We start from the raw sequence: 27,098 nt of genomic DNA on the forward strand, positions 1-27,098 counted from the left end.
GTTCCTAGATTTCAAAGGATCTAAACGAAACTCTTAAATGTTCTTGTTTAAGGTGTCTGGTTGACTTGGATGATGCATTTGAGTGTTACCAGAGGGAATAAAGCTGTTCAGTCGCTCTTTAGAATCAAAACTAATCACCAATGTTCTGTTCTCTTCCTGAAAGGCCCTGGAGTTGCTGGTTACCTTACTGCAGGGACGACGTCATCTGTAATGCCCAACGTACCACCCCCGGTAGACAACGAAGTGGGAGATGTCAGCTAAGGACTGGAAATTCTTGTGAAAGAGACAAAGGCAGACTGGCCAGTGATGAGGAACAGCACTTTCCTCCAGCACATTGAAGTGAACTTGCTGCCTTTCCAAGTGTTTAATGACAGTGTTATTCCTTTTTCTATGACTGTTGGGTTTTTTTGGTTTTTTTTTTTTTAGGAAAAAGTCAGTGATTCTAACTATCACACTGTAACACAAGAAAGCACTCTGTGGATCAGCTGAAATGGGTACACAAGAATTTTTTCTTGTTGTACGTAAGCACATTTTGTTCCTTTATATTTGTTTACAAGACTGTGAATCAAACTTTCCTAGTTTTTATATTTTATGAATTAGCATGACTGGAGTTGAGCTACAGTCTAGAGGAATTGGGCTAAAATCACTTTGACCTCACCAACGCCCCCTAAAAGAGCATCCCTTCTTTTCCCAGTCTGATGTGATCACTCCCTTCGAACACATGACTTGCAAAGGGTTGGTCCCTACACCAGTTCACTGATGTCCTTAATCATTAACATTATCTTCTTCCTGAGATCAAACAGCATTAGACATTTGTATGTATAACTGGCTTGACCAAATTGACAAAGCTTCAGCAAAAAAACCTTAAAAGTTGACATGTTATGTAAGAAATTAGTGTAATTGTGAAATGTTCTATACATTATCCAGTATATAAAAACTTTCTATATTGAGTGTACATTATACAGATCATTCATATGTACATAAAATTTTAAAATAAAGGGAATTAAGAGCCTTGTTAATGAGATAAAGGTGGTGTTCTTACGTAGCTGTTCTTCGAAGGTGTGGGAAATGAGGGTGGTCAGAGACCTTAATTTGAGTGTGGCTAAATAGGGTTCCTGGGCATTCTTGCTTGGGAAAAACATCTTGTGTGGGCTTGGACAGCCTGGAGCAGAGCTCCTAAACTACAGGCAGTGGTACAGTGCAGGCGGGTTTGCATTTGAAATGCCCTGCTGCCACTGACTTGCTGACTTTCGCAACTTCCTAGGAAACATTCTTGGCAGGAAGCAAGAGGAAACGAAGATGGATGGAAATACAAACAGATTATTGCTTTCTCAAAAGAGATTTATAATCTTGTTTTTAGGTATAATGAATTGATAGGAGGTAAACTTACTTGTGGAAAGCTTCCAGTTCCAGGTACTCTGAAACTGCACCACCCTGACTGACTTCAGCAGCTTTAGCTGGAACACCCTTCGGGTGAACACTCGGCTGCAGTCTCATCCTGAAGACTGAGCCAAACAGGGAGTCTTCTCTCTGAGCTCAAACACTATGCTAGGGTGGTTGGTTTGTTCATGCAAAAAGTAAACACTTGTATCCTTAACTGTTGATCAGCCCTGTGTAAGTTGTCTTACCTTTATAGGAAGTAGAACTGCTGACAGCGCAGTGTGCTGTGATCTGCCCGGTTCTGTTACTGTATGAACAAGTTCTCTTGTAACTGAAGTCAAAGAGGATTGTTAAAGAAGCAGAGCTGAGGAACTCTGACATTTGAGAGCTTCACAAAGGTGTATTGGGTATAAATGGCAGAGCCTGTTTTGGCAGCAGAGGAGGCTGTGAACTGCTCTGTGCCAGTCACCGCTGGTTCCAGCTGAAACTTCAGCTCCTCAGAGGGGAAGGTGCCACCTATGCTTAGAAAGGGTGGGAGCAGCTGGGGTTAGGAGACAGGAGGAGGCTTGTGGGTATGCATGAGAGGAGATGCAGAAGGAAAGATGCAAGGGAAGACAAAAGGGGCACCTATAGTGAAAAATGTGAGGAGATGTGTTTGGAGAAACAAAGCAGAGGAGTAAGAAGCAAGGAGTAGCAGACACACAGCTACACGCTGACCCCAGCCTCCTGTGCTGCCCCTAGCCTTGCTTGAGGGGAGGTGGGGGAAGGACTGAGAGTAGCCTTAGTGAAAAGGAGGGCAGCTGACAGCAGGAGCTGGGGAGGAGAAGGGGGTTGGACTGAGGCTGAGCTTTGGAAAGGGAAAAGAAGGGCATTACCCTAAGTGTTTAACTGTCATTTAATCAATAATTAAAAGTTTATCCGAGCTTGCAATAAACTAAATTGGGTGAAACTGCTTTGCCTACAATAGAAGGATAAAGAGGGCTTTGGTTCAGCAAATAAAGCACTTTAGGCCTGTTAGAAAATAGATTTTATTTAGTGTTACAAAGAACCCAGACAAATTCTAGTATTTACATGGCATTCTACAAATTTTTAAAAGCAAGCCTTTGATTATTAAATGTAGTAATTACCAGTAAAGAGTGAGAGCATATATATTGCTTCAAGCTAGAATAGTTTTTGTATTCATCCAATTTTACCTTGAACAACACTATTGCACGGAACAAAATCTTCCATCCATTTGAGATGGCTTTATGCTGACGTTAGATTTTTGCAGTTAGCTTCTTTGACTGATCAAGCAGTTCCCACCTTGCAATTGCTGAGAGATGAACTTCATCAGGCCCATCTGCCAGGCGCAAGGCCCGTATATAAGCAAACCTGTGTTGGAAGAGCTGAATTAGGGGTAGATTTCTAATCCTGCCACAGCAGCAAGCCAGTCTGACAGCAGGGGTGCTCAGCGCTATTTTTGCTACAGCCATGCTTTTAACATGCTTTTCTCTTTGGAAAGAGCTATCACACAGGAGACACCACAGCAAAACCACCCTGGCAGGATGGAGAGGTGTGGGCTGGAAATTCAGGCGGCTTGCTCCCCAAGGCCATAAGGGATGAGATAGAGCTTTAGAAAAGAACTATTTTAGGTCCAGTGCCAGCTTTTGTTGTTGTTAGGGAAAAGGAATGCAATTGCATTGGAATTGAATTATAAAAGCAATTGTTTTAAGTTTTACCACTTAAAGGCATATGGATGATTATTTTGGGCTACCTGAGGTGAAACACTGGGTGTTACAAAATTATCTTAAAAGGAATGCTTAGAATCTACAGCGAAGTCTCCCCTACTCACATAGAAGCCAAAGGAAAATCCTGGGAAACTCCAGCTCCACCACACACTTGGATTGCACGGTCAATCACTTTAAGCACAGCTCGAGGGACAACCACTTTGGTCATAGCTACCTGTAGTTAGAAGAGAACTTGTGTTATAAGTAATAGTTTCATAAGCAATAGAAAATGTTTATCTAACAGTTCTGCTGAAGATTGGTATTCCTCTTTTGACTGGATGAGAGCTCTGCTGTTCCTGTTCCCTGGGTAAAGTAAAACTGTTTCCAGGAGAAAGTCACCCAAAACTATCTCATTGTGTTGAGACAAATGAGCAATCCTTGAACTTCTTTAATTTTTAAATACTTCATCAGCTTGATCTCAAAGTTTTTAACTGAGAACACTTCCCAATCTCATGACAACCCCAAGCACTTCTTAAGGTCATCTATTTTCAGCATGAAGTTATGCTCCACAATTAGAAGGATAACTCTTAGCAATATGGTTTAGCTTATATTTCAACCAGTTGAATGCACAGGTATTGCATCCCCAAGTCCTAGCCTAAGGCTGGCAAAGAAAAATTTACCTCTTTTCTTGCTTTTCTGTGGCCCAATGTGTCAATCATGCTGGCTGTTTTTAGTGTAAGCAGTCGAGCCTGTTCTATGCTAAGGCGGCATTCAGCGATCCAGTGGGCAACAACTTCCTGTGGAAACCAAAGCCAACAAGCAGAAAGTCGGTTAATGCCTCCTAGCGTGTCTGGGTAACCCTGCCCGAAGGAAGATGCCCCTATATCTCAGCGTGTCCATGGTCAGTCATGTCGTGACACCCTTGTGCAAATTAAATCCAGTTTGATGCACATAATCTAATATGAGAAAAAAAAAAGAAAGAGAATCTTGGCTGACAGAAACACTAAAGACAGAGCAGTTCTCCTCCTGGCAGGAAAGAGAATAAAGGGGAAAAACTCCTGATTCTGGCACGCTCTCATTTCCTGGTCAGACCCACTGCCTGCTAGCCATTTTCCTGAAGCCCTTCAAAGCCTGCTTTTTACTCCCTGCTTTTCTTTACCCACTACCAGGACTCACAGCCTTCTCTCTGTGTAACATGCCCCAGTATACAAAAATTGAGGGGTGAAAGAGCAGAGGAATCAGTTCTGTTTTGCTTAAACTACTGGTGGTGGTCTGTAACACACAGCTGCAGGGTGGTGCCTGCTGCATCCGTCTGTTCACATTGATGATAAATTAGTAGCTCCCTTGATCCAAACGAAGTTACGGTCTTGGCAGCCCTTCCCTGCTCCTCTTGGCTAATTCCCCTCTGCAGCCAACATACCACAGTAGGAAAAAAATGTTCAAGTGGTGCTTGTCCGTGCAAAAGCTATTTGGAGCCTGATCCAGCCTCAGGCACACGCTCCTGCCTGGAGCGTGGATGTTGTAGCCTTGGCAGCGGCAGGAGGCACGAGCAAGCGTGCAGCACTCCCTCCAGTGCAAAGTCTGGGGGCTTGGCTTAGCTCACGCCAGCAAAGGTGGTCTGAACCCAGGTGGAGGTGCTTAGACATGCTCTTCTGCTGACAGCTCCCGGGGCTGTAACCTGTAACTAACTGCCATGTGGGCGGTGGTGATAGCCTGTTACCCGAGGCAGCCAACAGCCTCCCTCTTCCTTAGCTATCCCAGAGCTGTGAAGAACCTAGGCTAGCTACACAGCTGGCCTCCAGGTCTTGCCTGTGGCTTCATCAAATATCAGTTTTACTTTAATGAGCTTCTGAGAAATAGAGTGTGCCTCATCCAACTCTTACAAATTCTAGGTTATGGTCGTGAATGGAAGTTTGGCAATGACTTGACTGGCAAATGGATATGTAAGATTATTCCCTCTGGATCTGTACAAACAGTTTTTCTATAACCTGTGCCAGAAACTAATTCAGTTTCCTCTTTCCATTGCCTTTACTTGTTTTTTCCAGTAAAGTCATCCTATCTGTTGGATAAGACTGAGGAACACTTGACATGTGATAGGCCAATGACTAAATGCTGATGGTTCCTATAAAAAGCAGACTGTCGTCTTTTTATTATTCTAGCGAGCTCTCTCTCACGAAACAGTTATTTCAATTCCAGAGCAAGATAAGATAAAAAAATCCCAATATGGCCTTGGTTTGGTCTGTACTTTCCTAAGTACGTACAAATAATTGATCAGAGAAGTAAAATTTTTAGTCAAATTTAGACCCTTGAGTGTCTCCAGTAATCATGAATGGAGATGTCTAGGTGACAAATTTGGTACACAAAAATAGTGAATGCAGATTGTAACTAAAGAAACATAAGCTGTATGCCTGAAAAAATACCTGTCCAAACTCATCAGTGAAAGCAGAGAAAAAAACCATGGTGACACAATCTGTATCCAAATCCAGCAAAGGATATCCAATTCATTGCAAGGGAAAAAAAGAATCCCATAGGTTATAGTGAAAAATGGGAGCCTTGCAATGTGATTCTTTCCTTTGCCACCTGAGGCATTACAAATAGGAACTCAAGGTAAGAGCACATCTATTGCCGTGTCCATGATCAGAGTCACATGGTTCTGTGTGGGTGATGTCAAAGGATGATGTCTGGAGCATGTGAATTGAGACAAAGAGGGAACATGCTTACGTGGTGATACAGTTTCTTTCCGAAAGTCTCTCTCTGGGCTGCACGCTGGCACATTATCTGTAAAGCAGTTTCAGCTGCACCAAGGGCCCTCATGCAGTGATGAATACGGCCTGGCCCAAGCCGACCTTGAGCTATCTCAAACGCCCTGCCCTCACCTGGTTGGAAAGAAAAACAGGCACATGCAGACTCCTTGATTCCCACTTGAAATGACCCATGGCTCTGAGCAGAAGCAGCCTCATAGCACCAGAGCTGGAAGCAAGCTTCTTAAAAGTTTACTTTGCAGAACTATTTTGCTTGTTTACTCCAGCTAGATCCATATTGACACAATGTTAATAACACTTACAGCACAAAGTACACTCTAAGATGGTTTCTGAGAGGGTTTGATTTACCTGATTTAATTTAAGTGTTGTTAATCTTACATTGAAAAATACATCTATGAGATTTGGTATGCAAATCTGGGGGAAGACTTTGAGGTTTCTAGGTCCTAGGGCTACTCAAGAGAGAAAGCTCTTTCAGGGAAATAAAAATAGCAGAGAGGAAATACTGTAAATCCTGCATTCTTCTAAGTGAGAGAAGTAGAGCAAAGTTCTCCCTGCAGAAGGTCACAGTGCTGGCCTGCTCATTCTTTCAACTTTTTTTTTTTAGTTCTGCTAAGTCTGCAGGCACCCAGACTCGGATGGCCACGGACTCCAGCAGAGTGCTCTTTTTAAAAGTCTAAAGTCTATGAGAACTGGTTTTGGGGAAAGAATGCCACTGACTGACAGTGTCTGCTTTGCTCTACTGCAGGGAAGTGATTTTCACATGACAGCTCCAGCTGCCCTGCTTCTTTCAGTCACCTTTCTGCTCTAAACAAGTTACATTCAAGCAGCAGGGAGACTGCTAATGGAAGAATGGGCTCCCTCTTACATGTGTTTGAGACCCTGGCTCAACTGACCATAGCTGTTTACAATAACTTATGATGATTCATAAAATAAACCACCGTTTCATAAAACTTGGTTCATCGCTGTAGGCATTAAAAAGGAATGAATACCGAAACTTACCCAGTATTATATTTGAGACAGGTACTCGCACATCATTAAAGTGTATCTCAAAATGCCCTCCATGGATCTCATCTACAGGGACAGAGAAAACACAACAGCAGGATAAAACTAAGATAAAAATACAGGCCTTTGATTCCTAGCCCTTTTTCTATATATGCATTTTACTGATTTATTTCATACACAATATTTATTAGTGTTACTGCAGGTCCTGAGATTACTAACAAATTAATACACATATAGCTGATAAATATTATCACCAACCCAGATAGCCAAACACTGAGAGGGGTCTTATCAGCTTCAGTCCTGGAGTGTCCATGGGAACAATGATCATACTGTGCTGCTCGTACCTGATCAAGACAAAATGCACAAGTTACAACTAACTTTGAGCCTCCCTTCTGTCCACTCCCTCCACTTTTTAAATTTTCTATCTTCGATTTAGCATTCGCATAAAGCCAATGTTGAGATTTACCTACACCAATTAGAGCCCTCCTGCCTGCATGCAGTGTGGCATGCCTGCTTCAACGCTCCTTGAATCAGCAGTCAACAAGTAAAAATGTACTACTGGCATCTAATGCACCACGACCGAAAAACTACTTCTATCACTTCTATGCAAATACTTCTGTACCACCCAGTCCATTTCTGCCCCTCCCCCGCATTTCTTTTTTGTTCTCAAAACATGTTTATCATCATCATCGTCTTCGCTTGCCTATAGTTTAGGAAAAGAAACCCCATGTTTAAATTCCTTCAGAATATTTAAGGTCAGCTATTAGTCACACAGAACAGGCGGTGACATCCCAGATCCCTGAATTCAGTCTCCAGTTCTAGTCAGTGCAGTATCACATAATCCCCTCCATGAACTTCAGTTCAGCTTCGAAGAGCTCAACAGATGCCACTGTCCGTACAGCCGCTGGACAAACCATCCTGTATGCTGTAAGCAAGTTACTGTTTACTTCTCAACAGAACCTAGCCAAATCTAAAAAGTTAAGATAATCAGTGGAATTTGGGCTAAAATCCAACTTGGAGATATAAATGTTCCAATTCTTTTGTCTTACAAGCTGTGTGATTTTAATGGAATCGGTCATGAAGCATTTTATTCATTACTTGTGTAAGTTTTTGTAAAAGACAATTTTAGTTTGGTAATAAGAGTTGAACAACATATTTATTTTAAACAAGAAGAGGGAAGTATTATATTTACACATATAGGAATGGAATGAGTAGGTCTGATTAAAGGTGTGCAATGCTCCCTGCTCACACAACTTCACATAACGAACATCCTATGTTTCAAACTTAACTTTCTATACCTACAGATAACTTTGTGAAAAACTTAATAGATAACTTCAGGTCTCTGATGTGCCACTTGTACTCATTCTGTTCAGGGAAGCTCTGAAAAGTTTTGGTTTTATTATCATTTAAGTAAGCAATTCTTACTCTTGTTAATTGTTTTATATACTATACTTATGAAATAAATTGTAAGCCACAGATAGTTGTTGGCTGAACAACTAATGCAGGCTAAAACTAATGTGACCAAGATAAAGTTAGTGAACCCCCCAAAACATCCTGATCCAATTCATCACACAGCTGCACGAACAGTAGAGCTAGTGCAATGGAGGGGGGAAGCATGCGGGTGCAAGTTGAAAAGGTTGGGAGGCTTCAGTCATCAGCAGCTGACAGCGAAACAGGAGCTTAATCAGCAACATTCTTCTCTAAACAGACACAGGCCCAGGTTTAAAACTCCCCTGTAATTCACAAGCACATCCAACTGATCAAGGCAATTAAAGGTATTTCACTTAAAATTTTTGCAAGCAGTGACTCCTCCAGGAAAGAAGTTTTAGGTAACTCTTTGAATCTCCTAGGACTCCTTACCTGGATGCTGAGGAGTTTTTGGTTTTGCCCATTACAATTGCAACTTTGCAATTTGGGTTCCCAGCACCTTAAAAGTCACAAACAGAAAAATAGTTTTTAATAAAAAAATCTCAATGTAGAATCAAATGGAGTTTCACATGAATAAATCTTACTCCCTTTCGTGATAAAGGAGCAAAAGCATGCAATCTACTTCTGTGTTTATACTCTGAGTAATGAGACTGAAACAAAATACATCTTATTGCTTAACATGTAAAAGGGAGTAGACTTGTGGGGAGGGGAACAATGAAAAGCCAAACATCCAAACCCTCCAGGATTTGAGGGTTTGGATCCATCATCTATTTCTACAAAAAGAGAACAAGAAGGTACTTGAAATGGAATCTAATTATTTCTGTCTCCATTACACCTAAGCAAATAAGTGTGATACAAAAGCACACCTCAAGGTGAGATGCTGCCATTTCAAAAGTAACACTTCTTAAAACTATAAAGACCAGAAGATCTATGTGGGAATGAAATGCCCGCCACATTATAACCAAATTATGCAAATAAAGCTATGAAAGGGTTGCCACGGTGACTTTGCTACTACTTCAGCTAACTTCTCTGGAATGAAGGTTTTTTCCCCCCTTTATGCAAATGATTTTAGTTTGCGCTTCACAGAAAGATCTGAATGGAAATCGTTACCTGAAAATAATCTGCTAGCATTTCAAGCCATTTATAACACTATTTGATACAAGTCTTTGTAGCATAAAGCTAGCATTTTAATGTGCAAGTCCTAAAGAAGAATCTACTGTTAATTAAAATGGCATCTTATTTCTAAGAGCCTTAATCCTCACTATCTTTTTCTTTAAGGTTTCTTAGTACCAAAGCATGCTCTCATTCTTTTCAAAGTCTCACACAGACAATAAAGCTAGAGAAAAGGGGGCAGGATTATATCTGACATATGTAACAATCAGTAAATCTTTTATTGCTGTCTCAATGCAGATGACAAGCTTCACAGAGATTTAATTCAAGATTTGATCTGTACCAACTCAGTTTGTTTTGAGCTCAGAAACAAAGATGACTTTTTAACTTCTCTGGCAGCTGGTATCACACGGTTTGGGAGCCTCTGGTCTAGACAATACAACCACCTGGCTTTGAGCTGAGCTACTTCCTCCCAAGAACAGCCACTGTGATGGTCGGGAAGCGGGAGAGAGATTTATTTCGTTCTGATAAACACTGCCTGTTTTGAGGGCCAGACTGCTGGGTGTTCACTTTCCTCTTTTGCAATATGCTATTCATCCATTGTTTTCAAAGTGGGGTTATATTTGTGGCCCATGAGCTGTACAATGCTAATCAGCTAAAATATCTGAGTCAAAAGCTGGGGTGGGGGGGAATAAATCAGCTTGGTAAAAAAAAGATAGACCTCAAACAGTTGGCTCATTTGGGCAACTGCAACAAGTGGGTGACCAGCCCCCAAATAACACAACATATGCTTTGCAATGTACTAGCCTGCAAAGAGAAGTGCTACACCCTTAAGGGGTATTTGACTCTTCTCCTTTTCCACAGAAGGTAAAGAATTGCACAAGTGGTATTTTCTAAACCACATTTATCTTGAAGTGAGGTTTACAACAAAAGACATTCTAACTTTCTGGAATCTCTTCAAAAACTGTTTTGTAAACAATCCTCAAGTCACATCCCTACTTCAAAAAAAGGCAAATTTCACCATATTGTATGAAAAAAATCAGAAGAAGCTTTCATGTTGAACTTAGCGAGTTCACTGAGAGCTAGACATCTGGTTAGATGCTCTAAATCATGAGTACAAGTTTCTGGAAGGCAAATGAATACCTCCGTTTCAGATGTGCTTTTTCTCATCTGAACACAGCAAAGGCAGGCAGATTCCTGGCCTTTCCACTCTTTAGAGTCTGAAGTTCTGAATACCAAAAACAAATTTTATGGAACTTTGACCCAAAAACGCCAGAAAGAAGTTCTGATCTAATGCAAGACTCTGAAAGACTCCAGTGCTTTGGAAGAAATGCAGACTGCCTGGATGGAATAAATCTCTCATTTGTAAATGGCATTTTTATATTACTTACAAAATTCAAAGAAGCTGCTGGTGGATGGAGTAAAGAGTCAGAGAAGCCTGTCATTTTGGCAGGAGTGAGAAGTAGTTTTGCAAGAAACTCACAATTGAACAAATAGAAACAGTAGAGATTTTAGAAGGACAGTTTTAAGTATATTTCCATATTGATAAGCTTTTTCATATATATGTCTGCACAACCTGTCCAAAACTTTTAAACCACAATGCTGCTACATTGGGAAAGATTGTAAGTTTAACTAATGTATTATATTTTTTAACCTTCATGGCACTCACATAGGCAGACAGTGATATTTTAAAATGTGCTTAGAGGGCTGATCACAATCCTATTAGAAGCTTAATCTTTGCTATCAGGGGGTGTAGCATGCTTAAGATTACTGATCTTCACACAACTTATACAGGTTCTTTCTGGTGGAGAGTACTAGATGTGGCACAGACACGGACAGTACAAACTTTACTTAAAGAAGCTGCCATATAACCCGGTTTCAGAAGCCAATAGCACTTAATTCTTGCAATCTAGCTAGCTATTTTTCAGTGTCCAGTCTTCACATTTTTGGCTAAGACAGGATAATCTACTACTTGAATGCCCAGAATACCTATGACTTGCCATGTTGGCTGCTGCACCAGTGAGCCTGGTGGGTTATCTCTCTCTCCTAAAGGTCAGGGGTCTGCGGTGACATTACGGACCTGGCAGCTTCCTAGAAAGGCATTGATAAACACATGTTCTGGACTCTCCTACAAGAAGAAACTGGACTGAGTAGGGTGGATGGCAGTGTGGTATTGATTGTTGTAATATGAGCATCTTCTAATGGAGAAAAGGGGTGCCTGCAGTAATTTCTATCCACTAGCACAATGTATTCCATACTTTTATCGCATCTTCTCCAGATAACACTGCTGGGCATCTGGTTCACGTATGGTAAAGATTATAATGTACCTGCAAGCAAATTGGCTACAACCAGTAAAGACAGAGACAATGCTAGGGTTCTGCAGCTAATCAGCAAGGGCTACACAGTCCTGCCACTGAATGTGGCTGCTAGTCATTCCCAGCTAGAGCTCACAGTCTCACATGGTGCCAGTGAGAACAGCTGCTCCCAACGACATTTAGGAATGTTTTTTTCCTCACCTTCATCCCACTTTTACACAGCCACAAGAGCTTCTCAGTTAAACAAGAGCCATTGCCATTTTGCACTCACTCTTACTTATTAAATAATTTTTGTTATTAAATATTTTTTGTTATTTTTGAGCCTATAGGGCCATACTGAAATGTAATATTACATGACAGTATTATTTCTGTACCCTGACTGGAAGTTCTGTCCTCTCTGCACCCTGCAAAGTTAAGAGGAGCTGAGGTACTCTAATAAACAGCACAGGATTTACATGAACTGCCTTCCTACAAGCCTACCCACAGGACCTCTTTGGCACTGGTAACACAGCCGTCTTTTCTGGGGGCAACACACAGGGATATTTCCCTGGGAGCTTTCTCAGTTCTGCCCTGATTATTCTATCTTATTGGGGACCATATTGACACAAAGCCCATTCAGAACTGAGAGATAAGCTTATTTTAAAGAGATATAGCTCTGGCCTCTAAGCAACAACATGACTTGCGAGAAGCAGACATACTGGAAGCAACCCAAATGTCTTATCTGCCACTGTGAAGAACACCAGTGAAGTGCTGTGATAACTCCAGATGAAACACTGCAGAAATATGCACAAATATTGCAGCATTCTTTCTCTAGGTTCCAATTCCCCTCAACCGATTTTTCTTTCTCATTGTGAATGCAAATGAAGCTAGAAGCATGTGGAAAACACCTGCCCATTACAGTCTTAGCTGCCATTTTGAAAATCCTTTCCTTTCACATATTCTAAAACAGTTGAAGCACAGACAGATGGCTAATCCAGCCATGGCAGGTGCATCAATTTAGCCAGTGTGCCAAAAAGCAAAACCTGACCTCTGGTCTGCTCAAAATCTCTCTCTGTTGTTTGGCATCAGTATTGCATTTACTGAAACTTATTAGACTGCTACAGGATACAGGATAATTAAAAAAAAATAAAAGCTCTGGAAGATAATGGAAGGCTCCTGACACTCTGCACAAAAGACCAATTTGATTGTGGAAATTTAAGCAAGATCCAGTCATTTTAGGAATTCTTAGCACAGGTAAGTCCATGCCTCAGTGCAGAAATATGTCTGCATGTAAACTGCAGAACTTCTCCATCTTCCCTTTCGCGTAAAACTCTTCCCTTTTGACTCTTTATAATGCAGACAGCACACTGCAAGTGGAAGAAACCTCATGGATGGAATAGTATCTTTTTATTTTTCTTCTACAGTATCTGCCTGGCTTGCAGTTTCTGTAGAAATATTATCAAACACTAACTTGATTATGAGCCTGACTGGTAACATTCAAGTCCCTGAGAACTCTCCCACAGGATGCAGGACTATCTGCTTGTACTCTGGTTGACAATTTACCACTTGCTTTCACATCTTTTCCCTATCACCTTCCTGGTTTTGTTCAATATCACATACTGAAAAGAACAACCTCCCCATCTTACAAAAAGCAAACTCAACTTTCTATTGTATCCCCTAAAAAATTACTTGAAAAGGGGATATAAGGATCCCTTAAAACCTTATAGAGGCAGCTATCAAAAGCACAGTGGTATCCCGAGGAAAGAATATAGTGACACCATACAGGTAACTCTGCCCCGGATAGACCTCCCCCCTTTCTCTCCTTTTGAAATTTTAAATGTCTGATTTCATAAAAGCCTTTTAATTATGTAAAAAACCCCATTTGGACTTTAAGGAATAAAACAACCAACAACTCAGTGAAATAGTAAGAGTCTTAACCTTCCAAAGAACACTCGCATTCTGGTTTGAACAGGCAGGAACATAGGAAATGTACATGTTCAACATGAGAGGAGTTTCCAGGAAAACAGGATTTTTTTTTCTTTTCTCTTTTTTTTTTTTTAAACTGGCAAGTCAAAATGAAAGTGCAACTGACTTCCAGATGAGGGTGTGGTGCTTGAAGACAAAATGCAATGTCAGACCAATTCAGATCATTTCACTGAAGCACATCTCAATTGCAGTACCTGCTACTAGTCTGCTGACAAAAGGTTAGTTTTGTTTTAATATTTACTGTTCTGTATATTAAGTGTGATATACTTACCTTATTTACATAGAGAAGAGCTAGGATTTACTCTTAGTTAAGCTGGCTTTACAGAAAGACATCATGTGAAATGAGGCGCATGCTAATTTCCAGTCTTAAAATTAGATTTGTTCAGTAGAACAGAATACTGCTTAATTCATTAAAGAAAAAAATCTGTCTGTTTAAACTGGGGATATTAACTTAATTCAACATGTATTCATACAATCCCATGTCAAGTTTAAACACACAGAAACACCAAATTTATATCTAAATGGAAAGCTGGAATAATTCTGCAAGGAAACATGCAAAGCTGTCTATTAATATATCTATTAATATACCTCCTAGAAAACAGTACTTGAAAAAACAGCTGAAGTTCTGAGCTGTTTGGGTATTAGTGGGCAGTTTTGTATGTGATAAGATTCCTTTCTGTGCATAACATCCTGAGAAGTCTCCAGCTGTAAGATGCAGTGTACCCACAGCAATTTGATTCTGTAAAAAATTCCACGTGGGCATAAGGCAGCTTGCTGTGTGGGATGGAGACTAAACTAAGCCTGTTTCACCACTGTTCAGCACCTGACTTGCACGGGACTGCTCTGCTTAACATAATGGACATGTATACATGCACCTGAGAAAAAACAGTAACAGGAATGACAAATATGAATAGGCATGTTAGACAAAATGTGACTGTGTTTTTAAGGGAGAAATATCAACTGTTGCATTTTAGATAACTTTGTTTCCATCAAGAACCTCAGGTCAGCCAAATGCGTATCAGACAGCAGAGCGTGTTCCTTGTCACAGCCAAACTGCTTTGTGATATGCAGACTTCTTGAAGTTTGCACTGAAATGTTTATTGTTTTGCTTTCAAGCAAATTTGCCAGTGATTAAGCATTCCCAGATGGGTTCTGTAAGAAGTGTTTTAGACCAGAACCAAATCTTTTCAGTTTAACTTTTAATTTTCTTCTAATCTTGGCTAAATGGATTAAACTCTCCCTGCAGCAGTTTCTCTTCTACTAAAAAAAAATAAGATACATTTTCTGCTGATGTCTGACTCTCTCCTCAAAGTACTATAAAGCTGCAGAATATTACCCCTGCTGAAAAATCCTGCTAACACAGCTTGTTAGGCATAGAATAGACATCCCTTGCCAAACTAATAAATAGAATTACTGTATTTTTCCATTCTGCACACCTCATTTAGGCAACAGTGAATGACATTACAAGACTTAAAATGAGAGTAATCATTGTTTAAAGTTTAATGGGAAGTGATTTGAAATGTTAACAAAATAATCCAACAAAGTAATTAAGGATGAAGCCAAACTAAATAGTTAATTTCTAACTAACTAGTACACTTTTAAAACAATTCAGATAGCAGATTCACTGAAAAAAAAAAATCAAGCAAAAATAGAAATTATTCATTTCTTTCTATTTAATTGGTCTGCATCCCTGAATATGAGATCAATCAGTAACTTATTTTTCCTAGTAGACAGAATATATTAAAAAAAATTTTAAGAGATACTGTTTATAATAAAGGTTTGGCAACCCTTCATTTAAACCCTTGTCTAAAAAACAGAAACGGTATTTGGAGTTTTTTCAAGGTTGAAAAAGCTCTGGGCAGAATATAAGATAAGAATCTGCTTTCAGTAACATTGGCCTCAAGTTCTGAAACACTGCAGAGGACGAGAAAGGGGCATGTGTTTTTCATTCTTAGCTACTTTTAGCTACTGCTGTTAAGAAATCTTAATCCCATTTACTTCAAGAAAACAGGGCACTGCAGGACTGTAGTTTACAATAGAAAGAATTTCAGCAAATTAGTCAATGAACACAATTACAGAAAAAGAAGAAAATACTGTAGGACATGACTTGCTTAAGACACAGTCTGAAAATATGAACGCTCAAACTTCAACGTAAGCTAGCAGTGAGAATACAGCCTTAGTGTTTATGGAGTAAATCTGTCATGAGATAGTACTTGAAAAACCAGCTGAGGTTCTGAGCTGTTTGGGTACTTGTGGGCAGTTTTGTATGTGATAAGATTCCTTTCTGTCATAACATCCTGAGAAGTGTCCAGCTGTAAGATGCAGTGTACCCACAGCAATTTGATTCTGTAAAAAATTCCACATAGGCATGGCTCACTGTGTGGGATGGAGACTAAACTAAGCCTGTTCCACTGCTGTTCAGCAACTGACTCCACCACTGTGCTTTATATAATGGGCATGTATATGTGTGCCTGAGAAACAACAAGTACACTCTCCCTATGTTACACTCATATCCCAAATTTGCCAAAATTTATGATAGCAGGCACAGAATATACTGCTTGCCCCTGAGCTTTTAATCTGTTAGTATTCCTTATCCACTCTATTGTAATAGCATTTACAGCCTTCAACTGGTACTCCTTTGCTTTGCAGAGGCTGTAGAGAGGCAGGTGTAATTTCAACCCTATAAAGGTACAGACAAATTTATTTTGCAATGGAATATTGTCAAACATAACTGAGTCAGAGCAGTTTAAGCAATGATGGCTTCTCAACTGCAATGTGGAAACCAGTGAGGTGCACTCAAAGCACCTTGCAATCTCAAATGCTAAGGTTAATGAAAGCATTTCAATTGAATCCATTTTACTTAGCATTCCATGCATGCATGTAGTCAGTTACCCCATTTCATGTGAGAATTTGAGCCAGTCTGTTCTGCCTCCATCACTGTCTAGCTCTACTTTGATTATGAATGTATTCTAATATCCAACTTCTTTAAACTTGAGATGTATAAGCAACCCTGAGCAAGGGGTTTAGATTTCAACAGAAATTTTAAAACTTAAAACCAGTATTATTTCTTTGGTGTTCCCTTCTCCCCCTTTTTTTGTGTCTTGTAGCTTTGCCATGGGCTGGGATATGAATAACTCAACTGATTACTGGATTGAGGATGAGGAGAATGATCTCAACTCTGTTATAGATTACAATACCTACGAGCTTCTCTGTGAAAAAAGTGACGTGAGAAATTTCAGGAAATTATTCCTTCCTGTGTTCTATGCATTGGCTTTCACTGTGGGAGTCGCTGGAAATTCATTAGTGGTCGCAATTTATGCCTACTGCAAGAAACCAAAGACTAAGACGGATGTCTACATCATGCATCTAGCCATTGCTGATTTGCTCTTGCTCTTTACACTCCCTTTTTGGGCTGCGAATGCAGTGCAGGGATGGGAGCTTGGAAACTCAATGTGCAAGCTCACTTCTTCTCTGTACACCATGAATTTCAGCTCTAGCATGCTGTTCCTGGCCTGTATCAGTGTGGACAGATACAGGGCCACTTCTGAATCCCGGGGTCATAGAAGAATTGGTAAACACTGCAGTGTTACCTGCATCTGCGTCTGGCTGTCTGCCATTTTCCTCAGTATCCCTGAACTGATATTTAATCAAGTCAAGAAACACAATGACAGGAATGAATGCTTTCCTGTATTTCCAGTGAACATGGAAACACTCTTAAAAGCAACCATTGAAATCCTGGAAATCATCCTGGAATTTCTGCTTCCTTTCCTAGTAATGCTGATCTGCTATTCAGCTACTGCTCGAGCAATCTTTAGATCTGCAAATGCTAAAAAATCTAGACCTTTCATGGTTCTGCTGGCAGTAGTGGCTACTTTCATTATTACTCAGCTACCTTACAACATTGTTAAGTTCTGGCAAGCCATGGATATCATCTACATGTTGATTACTGACTGTGATGCAAGTAAAACCATAGACGTTGCACTCCAGGTCACCAAGAGCATAGCTTTGTTTCACACCTGCCTGAACCCTCTTCTCTATGTCTTTCTGGGTGCCTCTTTTAAAATGCGTATTATGAAAATTGCAAAAAATTATGGATACTGGAGAAGACAACAACAGAATGGAAGACCTGAAGAAATTTCTCTGAATTACGAAGACCATACTGAAGAAACAATTAGTTTCACTATATAGACTCTCCATTACTTTCATTATCTTATATAACCAAGGGAATTATTTACTAATTCTGGGGGTATTGTTTCAGCAGCTGTTTGTCCGCAAGTCAACTTTCAGATTAATTTCTGAACCTGCAGACTAGCCAAGACACTACAGTGCAGTTCAAAGTGGAACATGTTGATCAAAATTAAGCATCAGGCAAGAACTAAATACTGAAATTCCTAGAAAAAAAATAGAGATATTTACTAAAAAAGAAACAACAAACCCAAAAAACCCACAACAAAAACCAAACACCTAAAAAATCTCCAAGATTTAAATTTAAAAGGGTCACAGTACTAGGCACTTAAATAGCCATGTAATGAACAATCTGTACATGTCTAAACATATAATTAAAACAGAAAAAGAAACCATCTGCAATAAACAGCAGTACAGGAACTTTTGTATCAAAAGTTAATAATCTTCTGTTTCTCCAACTATTTTGTAAAACTTTAGAACATTTGCCAAATAAGTCAGTTCCATTTTTTTCCTCAGCTATCATTCCATAAATACACTTGCAGCTTGAAATGAGGTATCAGTTCATAGCTGAGAATTTGGGGGAGGTGGGGTGGTAACCATTCTCTATATGTTTCCACGTGTGTATAGCAACAACAACATCCTCCACAAAAAACAGTAACTCTTTCTCTGTAAGTACCAAAAAATGACCTTTCACCTCTCCTTTTCTGCTCACCCTAAACTTTAACAAGCCCAGTGCCCTATGGGAGGCACATTCTAGATCTCTCTAAATGTCATGTCAAATGTAGATGCTAAAGTAGTGCAGTCAAAGCATTAGCTGAAATGTAAGAAAAAGTTAAGTTAATCTTCAGACACAGGGCCTGGAATTTCTAGTCAGAATTTGTAAAATGAATCAAACACTGCAATAACTATCTGCTAAAATATATGGAGATACAATAAAATCAAAGAATACAAAAAGTGCACTGGCTGTCATTTATTCATATCTTTTCTTTATGTTTGTTTTGTTTTAGTAGGTACTGACGTCTCTCATCATAGGCATTTATCAACCAGCAAAGGCTAGAGGCCTTGCTTGATGAATGAGAGAGGTTCTGACTCCATATGGACCTCATGGTCAGTGGGATTTACAGTTTTTCCATGGAGAGGTACTGTCCCCTGGAGAAGCTGTCCCCTGCCACAGTGCTGGTGAGGATTCCGGGAAAACAGCAGTTTTCAACTACTCTCTGGAAACATTTCAAATATATTGACATATTAGCTTTCAAAATTAAAAAAGTGGTATTAGAGCATACCGTCCCTGCCTTCAAACATCCCATGGGCTCTGACAAAATGCCTGATCTATGGCTTATGAAAGCCAACAAGAATCTCTCATTTTTAGACACTGTTCCTAGTTACACAATTATGGACTGGAAGAAAAAGCTCTAAAATGACAGACAAGAAACAACAGTAGCATAAACAAGACACAAGCCTCTTCTCTCTGTTTGGATGACAAAAGCTTACAGAATTTCTGCCCAGTATTTTGAGAAATAGTAGGCTGTGAACAGGTAAGTCCGAAGTGGTCTACAGATGGTCTACACATACACCATAAATCTGACATGTTTAAGCCATAGTGGATTTACTGTAGATGTCCAAAGCACCATGCAGAGCACGGTAAGAAATTCCAGTTCTTCCACGAAGCAACTGACTCCTTGCATGTGTGATTTACGATTTGTCTTCACAAATACAGAGTGGCTGCATCCAGAGTGACATTCTAACCAGGCTGTCAGGCTTCTGGAATTCCCAAACATCCAAGGACCTGATGTCCCACTCAGAGTAAAAAGGAAAAAAAAAAAAAAGAAAACCCACCCAAAACACCAACTGGGCAGAAAAGGAGACTGATTAAGGCAGAGCTGCATGTATGTGTTTCTCAAACTTCTTGAAATTGCAGCACCTTTTGTGCATCTGTCTTTTATGCAAATCTGACTGTCCTAATTATTTTTATTAGAAATAAGACAAACCAAGTCATGCTTACTCTCTTATGTTTACTCTCCTTTTTATAATTCACGTAACTAATTTTATGAATAATATTTTGTGTGTGTGACCTCCTACAAACTTTCCCATTACTTCCTTAGGAACTGCAATGCGCAGTTGGGAGACACTGACCCAGAGCAAAGGTAGCAGCCAGCAGTTAAACAACACTCTGAAGTCAAGAGACAAGACACCATGTCTCTTTTTGTCGCCAGTTTTGCAGTACTAGAAAAGAGAGCGAGCCCTATCTTCTGGTGAGTCTAGGTATTGCACAATATATCAGTAGGCAGCTGCCACACTCAAAGGTACATAAATGAACCATTCAAGTTTCACTCCAGTTAGCAACTAAGTTTATACAGTTGGCTTCCAAACTTCCAGGGAATGATGATTTTCCAGTTGTTGTCATGTATGTTTCAGTAAAAAAGTAATGGTACTGTAATATCAAGGACATTTACCACTTACAGTCTAATCCATTGATTTTTCTGGGAAGTACAGTGTAAGAAAATTACCTGTAAAAGTCAGTCCAACAGCATCACAAGCTAGTTTAAAAAGCAGCCAAATTTTACTGTGACTACACAGTATACTCAAACCTCACACAACAAGCTGCCAAAGACAGCTTAATAAAAACAACATTTAAAGGCTACAGCCATAAACGTGTAAGTTACCTGATGGAAAGAGGTATCATTTAAAGAACAATAGTTGCATTCACTCTGTGAACAAAATTCAGAGGTTCCAAAAAGGGCCCCAAACCCCAACTTGTATTTGAGTCTTGGACTTTGCTTCATAGAATAAAAGCTCGATTCAGCTCTTTCCATTGTTTTATATTCTGTTGCCTTTACGCAAGAAGAGACAATTTTCTATCTCAGAAATGGAGCACAAATATTTTTGTTTTATCAGTTCTTGGAAAGAATTTTAGACTTAGCCATTCTTATTTAGGGTTTCTGTACTTACCACTGCTCCACCACTTCTTGCCATTGACCACGTAACTGTTTCCTTCTCGCTCAATGCTGCATTGCATATTGGTGGCATCACTTGAAGCCACATCAGGTTCTGTGTTAAAGAAAAAAAACAAAACAAACCACTGGATTAAATATACAGGTAGTACTACCACCACAAAGATAGGGATCTAGATACACTATATTGACAGTAACACTGTTTTGTTCCCAGTAGAAAAGCTGTTTTCAGAACCTCGCTTTGCTGGTGGTCAAAGGCTTTCTATTTTCTAACAACCTGTTATTCATAGCCAGTTTAAACTTACTTCTTGGGCTCAGACTACTCTTTATAGTCAACAGCCTTCTTCCTTCCATGATGTTCTAAAATCCTTCCCCCTTCCAATATATTTATAGATAACAGTCATATCTCTCCTCAGCCTTTTTTCCCCCTAGGCTCTTCTCAAGTGAAAATAAAGAGATTTAAACTACTTTTGTGATGGTTTATGAAATAGGTTACACAAAGCAGTTGCCAGCAAAATGTCATCAGTTATTGTTTGGAACAGGAAAGATTCTTCCTCTCTCCTTTCACCCTTAACTTCTTTTATAGGTCACCTTATTTAAAGCAAAAGCATCTCTTTCCTCTTGGGGAACAGAGTGAAACAGATTTTGCAAAATAAGGGTCCAGCTCTGCAAGACTGAGTGCTCTCAACTCCTGCCGACACAGAAAGATCAAGATTTTGACATCACATGTTCAAAAGCTACCTTCCTAAATCAACAGCCACGCCTTCCACAGATGCTGAATGCTACAAGCTTTCAAGAACAAAAATGAATATAATGCCGAGCTATGGACATAAAGCAAGTGCATCATATGTTTTGCAAGTTATCTTCAGGTTATGTCTTAAAACCTCTACCTATGACATACTGCGAAACTACACAACTTTAATCACAATAATCATACTTGTACCTACATGTATGTTTCTAGAGAACCCCAAAGCACATTACAAAAAAGGGTAAGTTCTATTGTAAATCTGCTTGGTACACAATAAAATGTATTTTACTAGTACTAAAAATAAATTGAAAATATATGGAAAGCAAATACTAATTATTGTAATAATGAAAAATGGTAACTATTGGGGAAGGGCAGCAAGGATGCTTCACTTTGCACTCACACCTCATATGTGATTTCATATTCAAACACAATCACAGATACAGTGAAATTTCTGTATTAACTCATTAACGTATAACAACTTGTAGTTTTGTACTTTTTGCATATGCTGTGTGAAATTTCTGCCAATTGCCTCTAACGTTTTTCTGGAGAAATATTTACCTGTCATGCAGAAGCAAGAACTAATCTTCCCTTCTAGGAGAGGCTCCAGCCACTCTTTCTTTTGCTCTTCAGTCCCATACATGTGCAGGACCTCCATGTTTCCTGTGTCTGTAAGAAATCAGCAGTCATGTTTACTTCTTGAGACACACAACTTGTAAGGCGTAAGATGCTCAACTTTTCAATGCTCTCAGTGCTGTAGTTACAGGACAGGGTTGCTAACCTGGTGCATGACAGTTGAAAACCTCAGGAGCAAAGAAGCATTTCCCCATCTCCTCAGCTATTAGCGCGTAGTCAAGCTGGCTGAGACCACTGATATCTGGGAGAAAAAGGTTCCACAGACCTTCTGCTTTGGCCATTTCCTGTTGAAACAATCAACAGAGAAAAACGCTAGCAATAAATCTTAAAAAAAAATTTAAATTCTGGCTTGCTGCCCATTTTCTTCCTTCTTGCCTAACATACTGTCCGATATATCTGATGCCTTTTTTCAATAACTATTTTCAATAGGTACAGTCTTGGACTTAAAGTTCAGACATAACCCTCACAGAACTTACTTTTGCTTTTCTCTTCTCTCATTCGTATCTCTCACCTCCTTTTGTACACTTCCTTCTTCCTTTCCTTACACTGTTCCTCACACTGTTTCTTTCCATGCAGAATAACTTCTCCAGCAGCATACATCAAACTTTCTTACACTCCATGTCAGTGCCTGTTTCTTTTCTAGCACAATGCTAGAGTGCTCAAGAATATTTATTATCCCATACCTTCAGTCTCTCAAGCAGTGGTGGTTTCTTCCATTTTTCCTCAGTATTTCCATGTCCAGCATAGTATTTTATTATTTCCTTAGAGAAACAATTTAAAAGATGCTTGCTTAAATTAAGAACACATGTAACATACACAAGGAATAACATGGTGTCTTTGCCAGCCCTCCACCCCAAGAAACCAACAAAAAAAATATTTAACACAGGTTTTTATTATGTAGTTGGTTGCATTATAAAATTAAAAATATAATTAAAAATCAAACTACAATCTATTCATTTTGCAAGACTTCAAATGCGTCGTGGAGATGACCACAATCAGTACCTTATTTCATCCCATTTTGGGGTGGTTTAAAATATGTGATGATGATGGTAGAAGGTCAGTGTTTTCTGATGATACAAGTAACTGTTACCAACAGTATGCACAAGAGGCATAAACCCAAAAGTAAAACAACAAATAAAAGCCAGATGTACTGACAGTTAAGATTCAGGTTTCCCATCACAATGTTCAGATATATAAGCTGGTTAATCTTTTTTTTATGTGAGAAAAAACACAAAGAATAAATTTTTTTTCCTGTCAAAATAATTCCTTAACAGATTATATAAACAGTCATTCCGAGCACCACTGATTAATACTAAGTAACACTTTGTATTCAGTAATCCTAGTATTTTCACAAGTATGTTTTAGTGAGGCCCAGCGCTTCATCACAGCTGGCCCAGAACTAGTTTTAGAATGAATAAAAGTAGTCCCCTCTTCTGAAAAATCACACAATAAGACAAATTCCAAAGTAGAATTTACAAGTCGTGATTCACAGTCCCTGTTATCAGCAATAACTTACAAGCACAATGCTACTCATCTGCAAAACTTGCATGGCTATTTGTGGTTCATTTATTTTTAAAGCAAGTACATTAATTATTGCAAGGCTTCCTTGAACAATCTAAAACTAGTTACAGACAAACTTCTAAGAAACTTCGCATATCAAGACTTTCTGCTCTCAACCTCTCCTTGTGACAGGCAGATGCATTAATCTTTTAGATTAATATGTCCTCTACACTTCTGCCTGACTGCAAAGAAGAAAAAAAAAAAAAAAAAGCCAAAACCCCCAATTCTGCTACAAAAGTAATCTGTGCTTCCATGAGGCTAGAAGTTGAACCAACATTCTAAATGGAAAATTTCTAATCTCCCTAGGCTAAGAAGTAAAATGCTTCATCTTATTTTCCCTTCCACTAATTAGGGACTTCTGTGGATATTTCACTATCTGATTTCAAACCTTCACTGGTATTAGATATACCTAGGAATGAGGTTATGTTGATAAATTATGGAATAACATTTTTTGTCATAAAAGTCATACCTTAAAAAATAAGGCAAGAAACAGAAACATTCAACTTTGTATGGTTAAAACCAGCAGTTTTCATTTTTTAACTAAGCATCTTTGCGTTTAGTACATAAGAGTTCTAAGGTTTTGTTACTGTTAAAAGTATTTTGGTAAATACCTTTAAAAAGTATCTCTTTTTGAAAAGAGTACTCCTTAAACTTTAAAAAGTTTAAAAAGTAACTCATAGCTTTCATTAACAATGCATACAACATTTTAATTCTGCAAAAAAATTAATGCAGACTATAATGATTTCTGTTAATATTTTGCAATGCCACAAACATCACTGCATGAAAATAAGGCTTTTTAAAAAAAAAGGTAAAAAACATAGGAGGGCATGAGTTCTATACATAGCTTTACATTTTATAACTCTACTCATAAAATGATCATTTATAAATAGGTTTACCAAAAGCTTTTACCTTCTCAGCTGGATATATGTGCTGCTTCATGAACTCCTTGACCTTCAGCAGAATTTCTTGGCCTTTCCTACTTTGATGGAACAACTCTTCAGAAATGCTGTGATGTGTGCTGCTGAAAGATGACCTAAAGAAGAACATTCAATGCAATAACAAGTAATAATATAAGCTGCCTTATACAGGCATTTAAATAAGTGAAGACATTGTAAAAGCTTTGCTTTGCCTTTGACCAGTAGTTTAGAGCACTCTTACCTTTTTGAGAGCTCTAACCCTCTCTCTGCCAAAGGCTTCACAATCTTAGCAAATTCATGACTATTCTCTGCAGAAGCATTTCCAATGAGATATCTAGCATATATACCCTAAAACCAGAAGAAAGGCATATATGGTATAATTATGCACTTAAAATTGTCTCTTTTTTTTTTTTAGATTGGTGATTTCTTCAACTATGAAAGTAACACTTAAATGCACATATTCTTAATAGGAAAAAATTAGCACCCAGACAGATTTTACTGGGATATGTTAATATCGGTTTTGGTCCATTTCTGATAGAATAGAGATGCCTGGTGCACAAGAGAAAAAACAACGTACCCCAGCTAAACTAAACTAAATGAAAAATCACAAAAATTAGTAGAGAAAAAAAAAAAAAAAGAAAAAAGAATACCTCTGCACATGATACTGCAAGCAAGCCCAGCCTGTCCCTTAAGCCAACAGACAACAGTATACACATATGATTGTTATCCACAACTACATTAACTACCCACATATATACTCTTACTCCAAATTAATACCAGGTAGCTTATCGCACATTTGGTATGCTGATCTCATGCTGCAACTCATAAAAATATATTTATGCCTTACAATGGCTGACTATCTAATTAAACAGTTACTTCTGTTAACAATGAATCAATGAAACTTATTTTCTCCTATAATGTCATCTCAAGACTGGACTCCTATGCTCATAATATGCTGAGTTTACAACACACCCTTTTTCATCCGTGGGTGGCACCAACAGGATCTTACTTATCTATCCTGCTATCTACTTTCATGAGAGCTGCAGAAAGATCTTTGTTTCTCTGTAATACAGGATTTAAATTAGCCAGAGAGTCCAAAAAGGTAATGACAAAATTGCCTGCATACTGGAGCATCAATAAGAAAAAATCCACACATCCACATTTTCTTCTCTTTTAGCCTACTTTCCTAAGAAGTTAGCTGTATCTAACGCAATGTACTTTATGTAGCAAGAATTCTATCCTAGAGAGTTATCAGTCATAAGCATCTAAGATATGGTTTCTAAAGGAACAAACTGAAATACAATGGTTACAGTTACTTTTTAAATATGATTCATATTTTGAACAAGTATTACCAAACTACAAATACTCATAATAAAAATATGTGACATTTCAGCAAATGTGAGTGTATTACCTGGGATATTGTTGCCATTTTAAAATATGACAAAGCAAGAAAAAAATTAAAGTTTGATAAAGTAGGGCTAATACCCCGGCAGCGGCAGTAAATGGAAACCAGTTCTTCAAATGAAGGAGTTTCTACAAAAAAACAACAGAATATTTTAGAATAGTCAACATTTTGTATGACTTTTTCCACCTTATTCTTCAAACATTTGTGCAGCTTTTCAGCTTTATGAGATATTCCACTTACATAGTAAAAAACCTGATTTATCATTTCTCATGACCTAAGTGCGATACTGAGAGCCAAAAGGAAATAGGAGCTGTCAGAATTCCAGATAAGTGTAACACTTCCTACTGCTCTCTGCCTCCACTCCAGTCAGGAAATTAATTACACCATGGGGGGTTTTTTTGCCCCCCCCCCTTTTTTTTTAATGAATGACAAATTTACATTTAAATTTTAGTTTTCCTCCATTATCTCTAAGAAAGGTTCAAAATAAACTTTTACAGAAGCAGCATACTGTGGCTAAGCCACAGCTTATTAAAACAGGACTACCTTAAACCTCACTATCAGCTTGTTTCCTACAATGAAGAAAACCATGGAAAAGTTATTTTCAAGTGCAAAATGATGTTCTTATTAATTTAACTTTTTATTACTGTTTATAAAGGTAACACATCAAATACAAATCAACCCTAGAATTCATTTCAAGAAAAAGATTACAGTTTCATACCTATGGTGTCTTTGAAACCCAAGACAGTTCCTTGACCTAAGTCCTTAATAGATGTAGGCCAAAAGTAGAATAGAGTGGCATATGCTAAATCTGCTAAAGGATGACCAGCAGTTGAAAGTTCCCAGTCCAGCACTGCCAAAACACGAGCCTTAAATAAAAATAAAAACCTCAAGTGAATGCTAGAAGATAAATTCTCTCCATCCACAAATGCACAACCCACTTAATATCCAACAGCTTTATTTGGTTACTATGTGTTTAAAATTAAAAACATGCACTGTACCTGTCTACAGCAAAACCAGTTCCTTTTAGCCCT

The 27,098-nt window shown here is 38.7% G+C and overlaps 3 protein-coding genes across 5 annotated transcripts in view; 2 read left to right on the plus strand and 1 right to left on the minus strand.

Moving 5' to 3' along the window:
* DNAJC13 (DnaJ heat shock protein family (Hsp40) member C13) overlaps positions 1-284 on the plus strand; it is a 55,764-nt gene extending 55,480 nt beyond the window's left edge. For all 3 annotated transcript variants that reach the window (XM_075493291.1, XM_075493292.1, XM_075493293.1), the window contains one exon: positions 164-284. In XM_075493291.1, coding sequence (XP_075349406.1) covers positions 164-261 — 98 coding nt within the window. In that variant the 3' untranslated portion in view covers positions 262-284. The remainder of the gene's footprint in view (positions 1-163) is intronic.
* Positions 285-2,425: 2,141 nt separating this feature from the next.
* The window catches only part of ACAD11 (acyl-CoA dehydrogenase family member 11), a 31,174-nt gene continuing 6,501 nt past the window's right edge, over positions 2,426-27,098 (minus strand). The window contains exons 6-20 of the mRNA XM_075493298.1: positions 26,786-26,933; positions 26,074-26,195; positions 24,904-25,010; positions 24,655-24,778; positions 22,869-22,946; positions 22,331-22,469; positions 22,111-22,218; positions 20,803-20,901; positions 8,711-8,777; positions 7,109-7,194; positions 6,848-6,919; positions 5,808-5,962; positions 3,767-3,883; positions 3,212-3,321; positions 2,426-2,751 (exon numbers count right to left, since the gene is read on the minus strand). Coding sequence (XP_075349413.1) covers positions 2,637-2,751; positions 3,212-3,321; positions 3,767-3,883; positions 5,808-5,962; positions 6,848-6,919; positions 7,109-7,194; positions 8,711-8,777; positions 20,803-20,901; positions 22,111-22,218; positions 22,331-22,469; positions 22,869-22,946; positions 24,655-24,778; positions 24,904-25,010; positions 26,074-26,195; positions 26,786-26,933 — 1,647 coding nt within the window. The 3' untranslated portion in view covers positions 2,426-2,636. The remainder of the gene's footprint in view (positions 2,752-3,211; positions 3,322-3,766; positions 3,884-5,807; positions 5,963-6,847; positions 6,920-7,108; positions 7,195-8,710; positions 8,778-20,802; positions 20,902-22,110; positions 22,219-22,330; positions 22,470-22,868; positions 22,947-24,654; positions 24,779-24,903; positions 25,011-26,073; positions 26,196-26,785; positions 26,934-27,098) is intronic.
* On the plus strand, positions 13,814-17,935 carry ACKR4 (atypical chemokine receptor 4). Its single transcript, XM_075493301.1, has 2 exons — positions 13,814-13,886; positions 16,776-17,935. Exon 2 carries the CDS (start codon positions 16,783-16,785, stop codon positions 17,854-17,856), a length of 1,074 nt encoding a protein of 357 aa, XP_075349416.1. The 5' UTR covers positions 13,814-13,886; positions 16,776-16,782; the 3' UTR covers positions 17,857-17,935.

The sequence above is a fragment of the Mycteria americana genome, chromosome 2 (assembly GCF_035582795.1).
Source record: "Mycteria americana isolate JAX WOST 10 ecotype Jacksonville Zoo and Gardens chromosome 2, USCA_MyAme_1.0, whole genome shotgun sequence".
NCBI classification, from domain to species: Eukaryota; Metazoa; Chordata; class Aves; order Ciconiiformes; family Ciconiidae; genus Mycteria; species Mycteria americana.

What these genes read in the sequence shown, in the direction of transcription:
- ACKR4 (XM_075493301.1), top strand. Translation starts at nt 16,783, where the DNA reads ATGGGCTGGGATATGAATAACTCAACTGATTACTGGATTGAGGATGAG.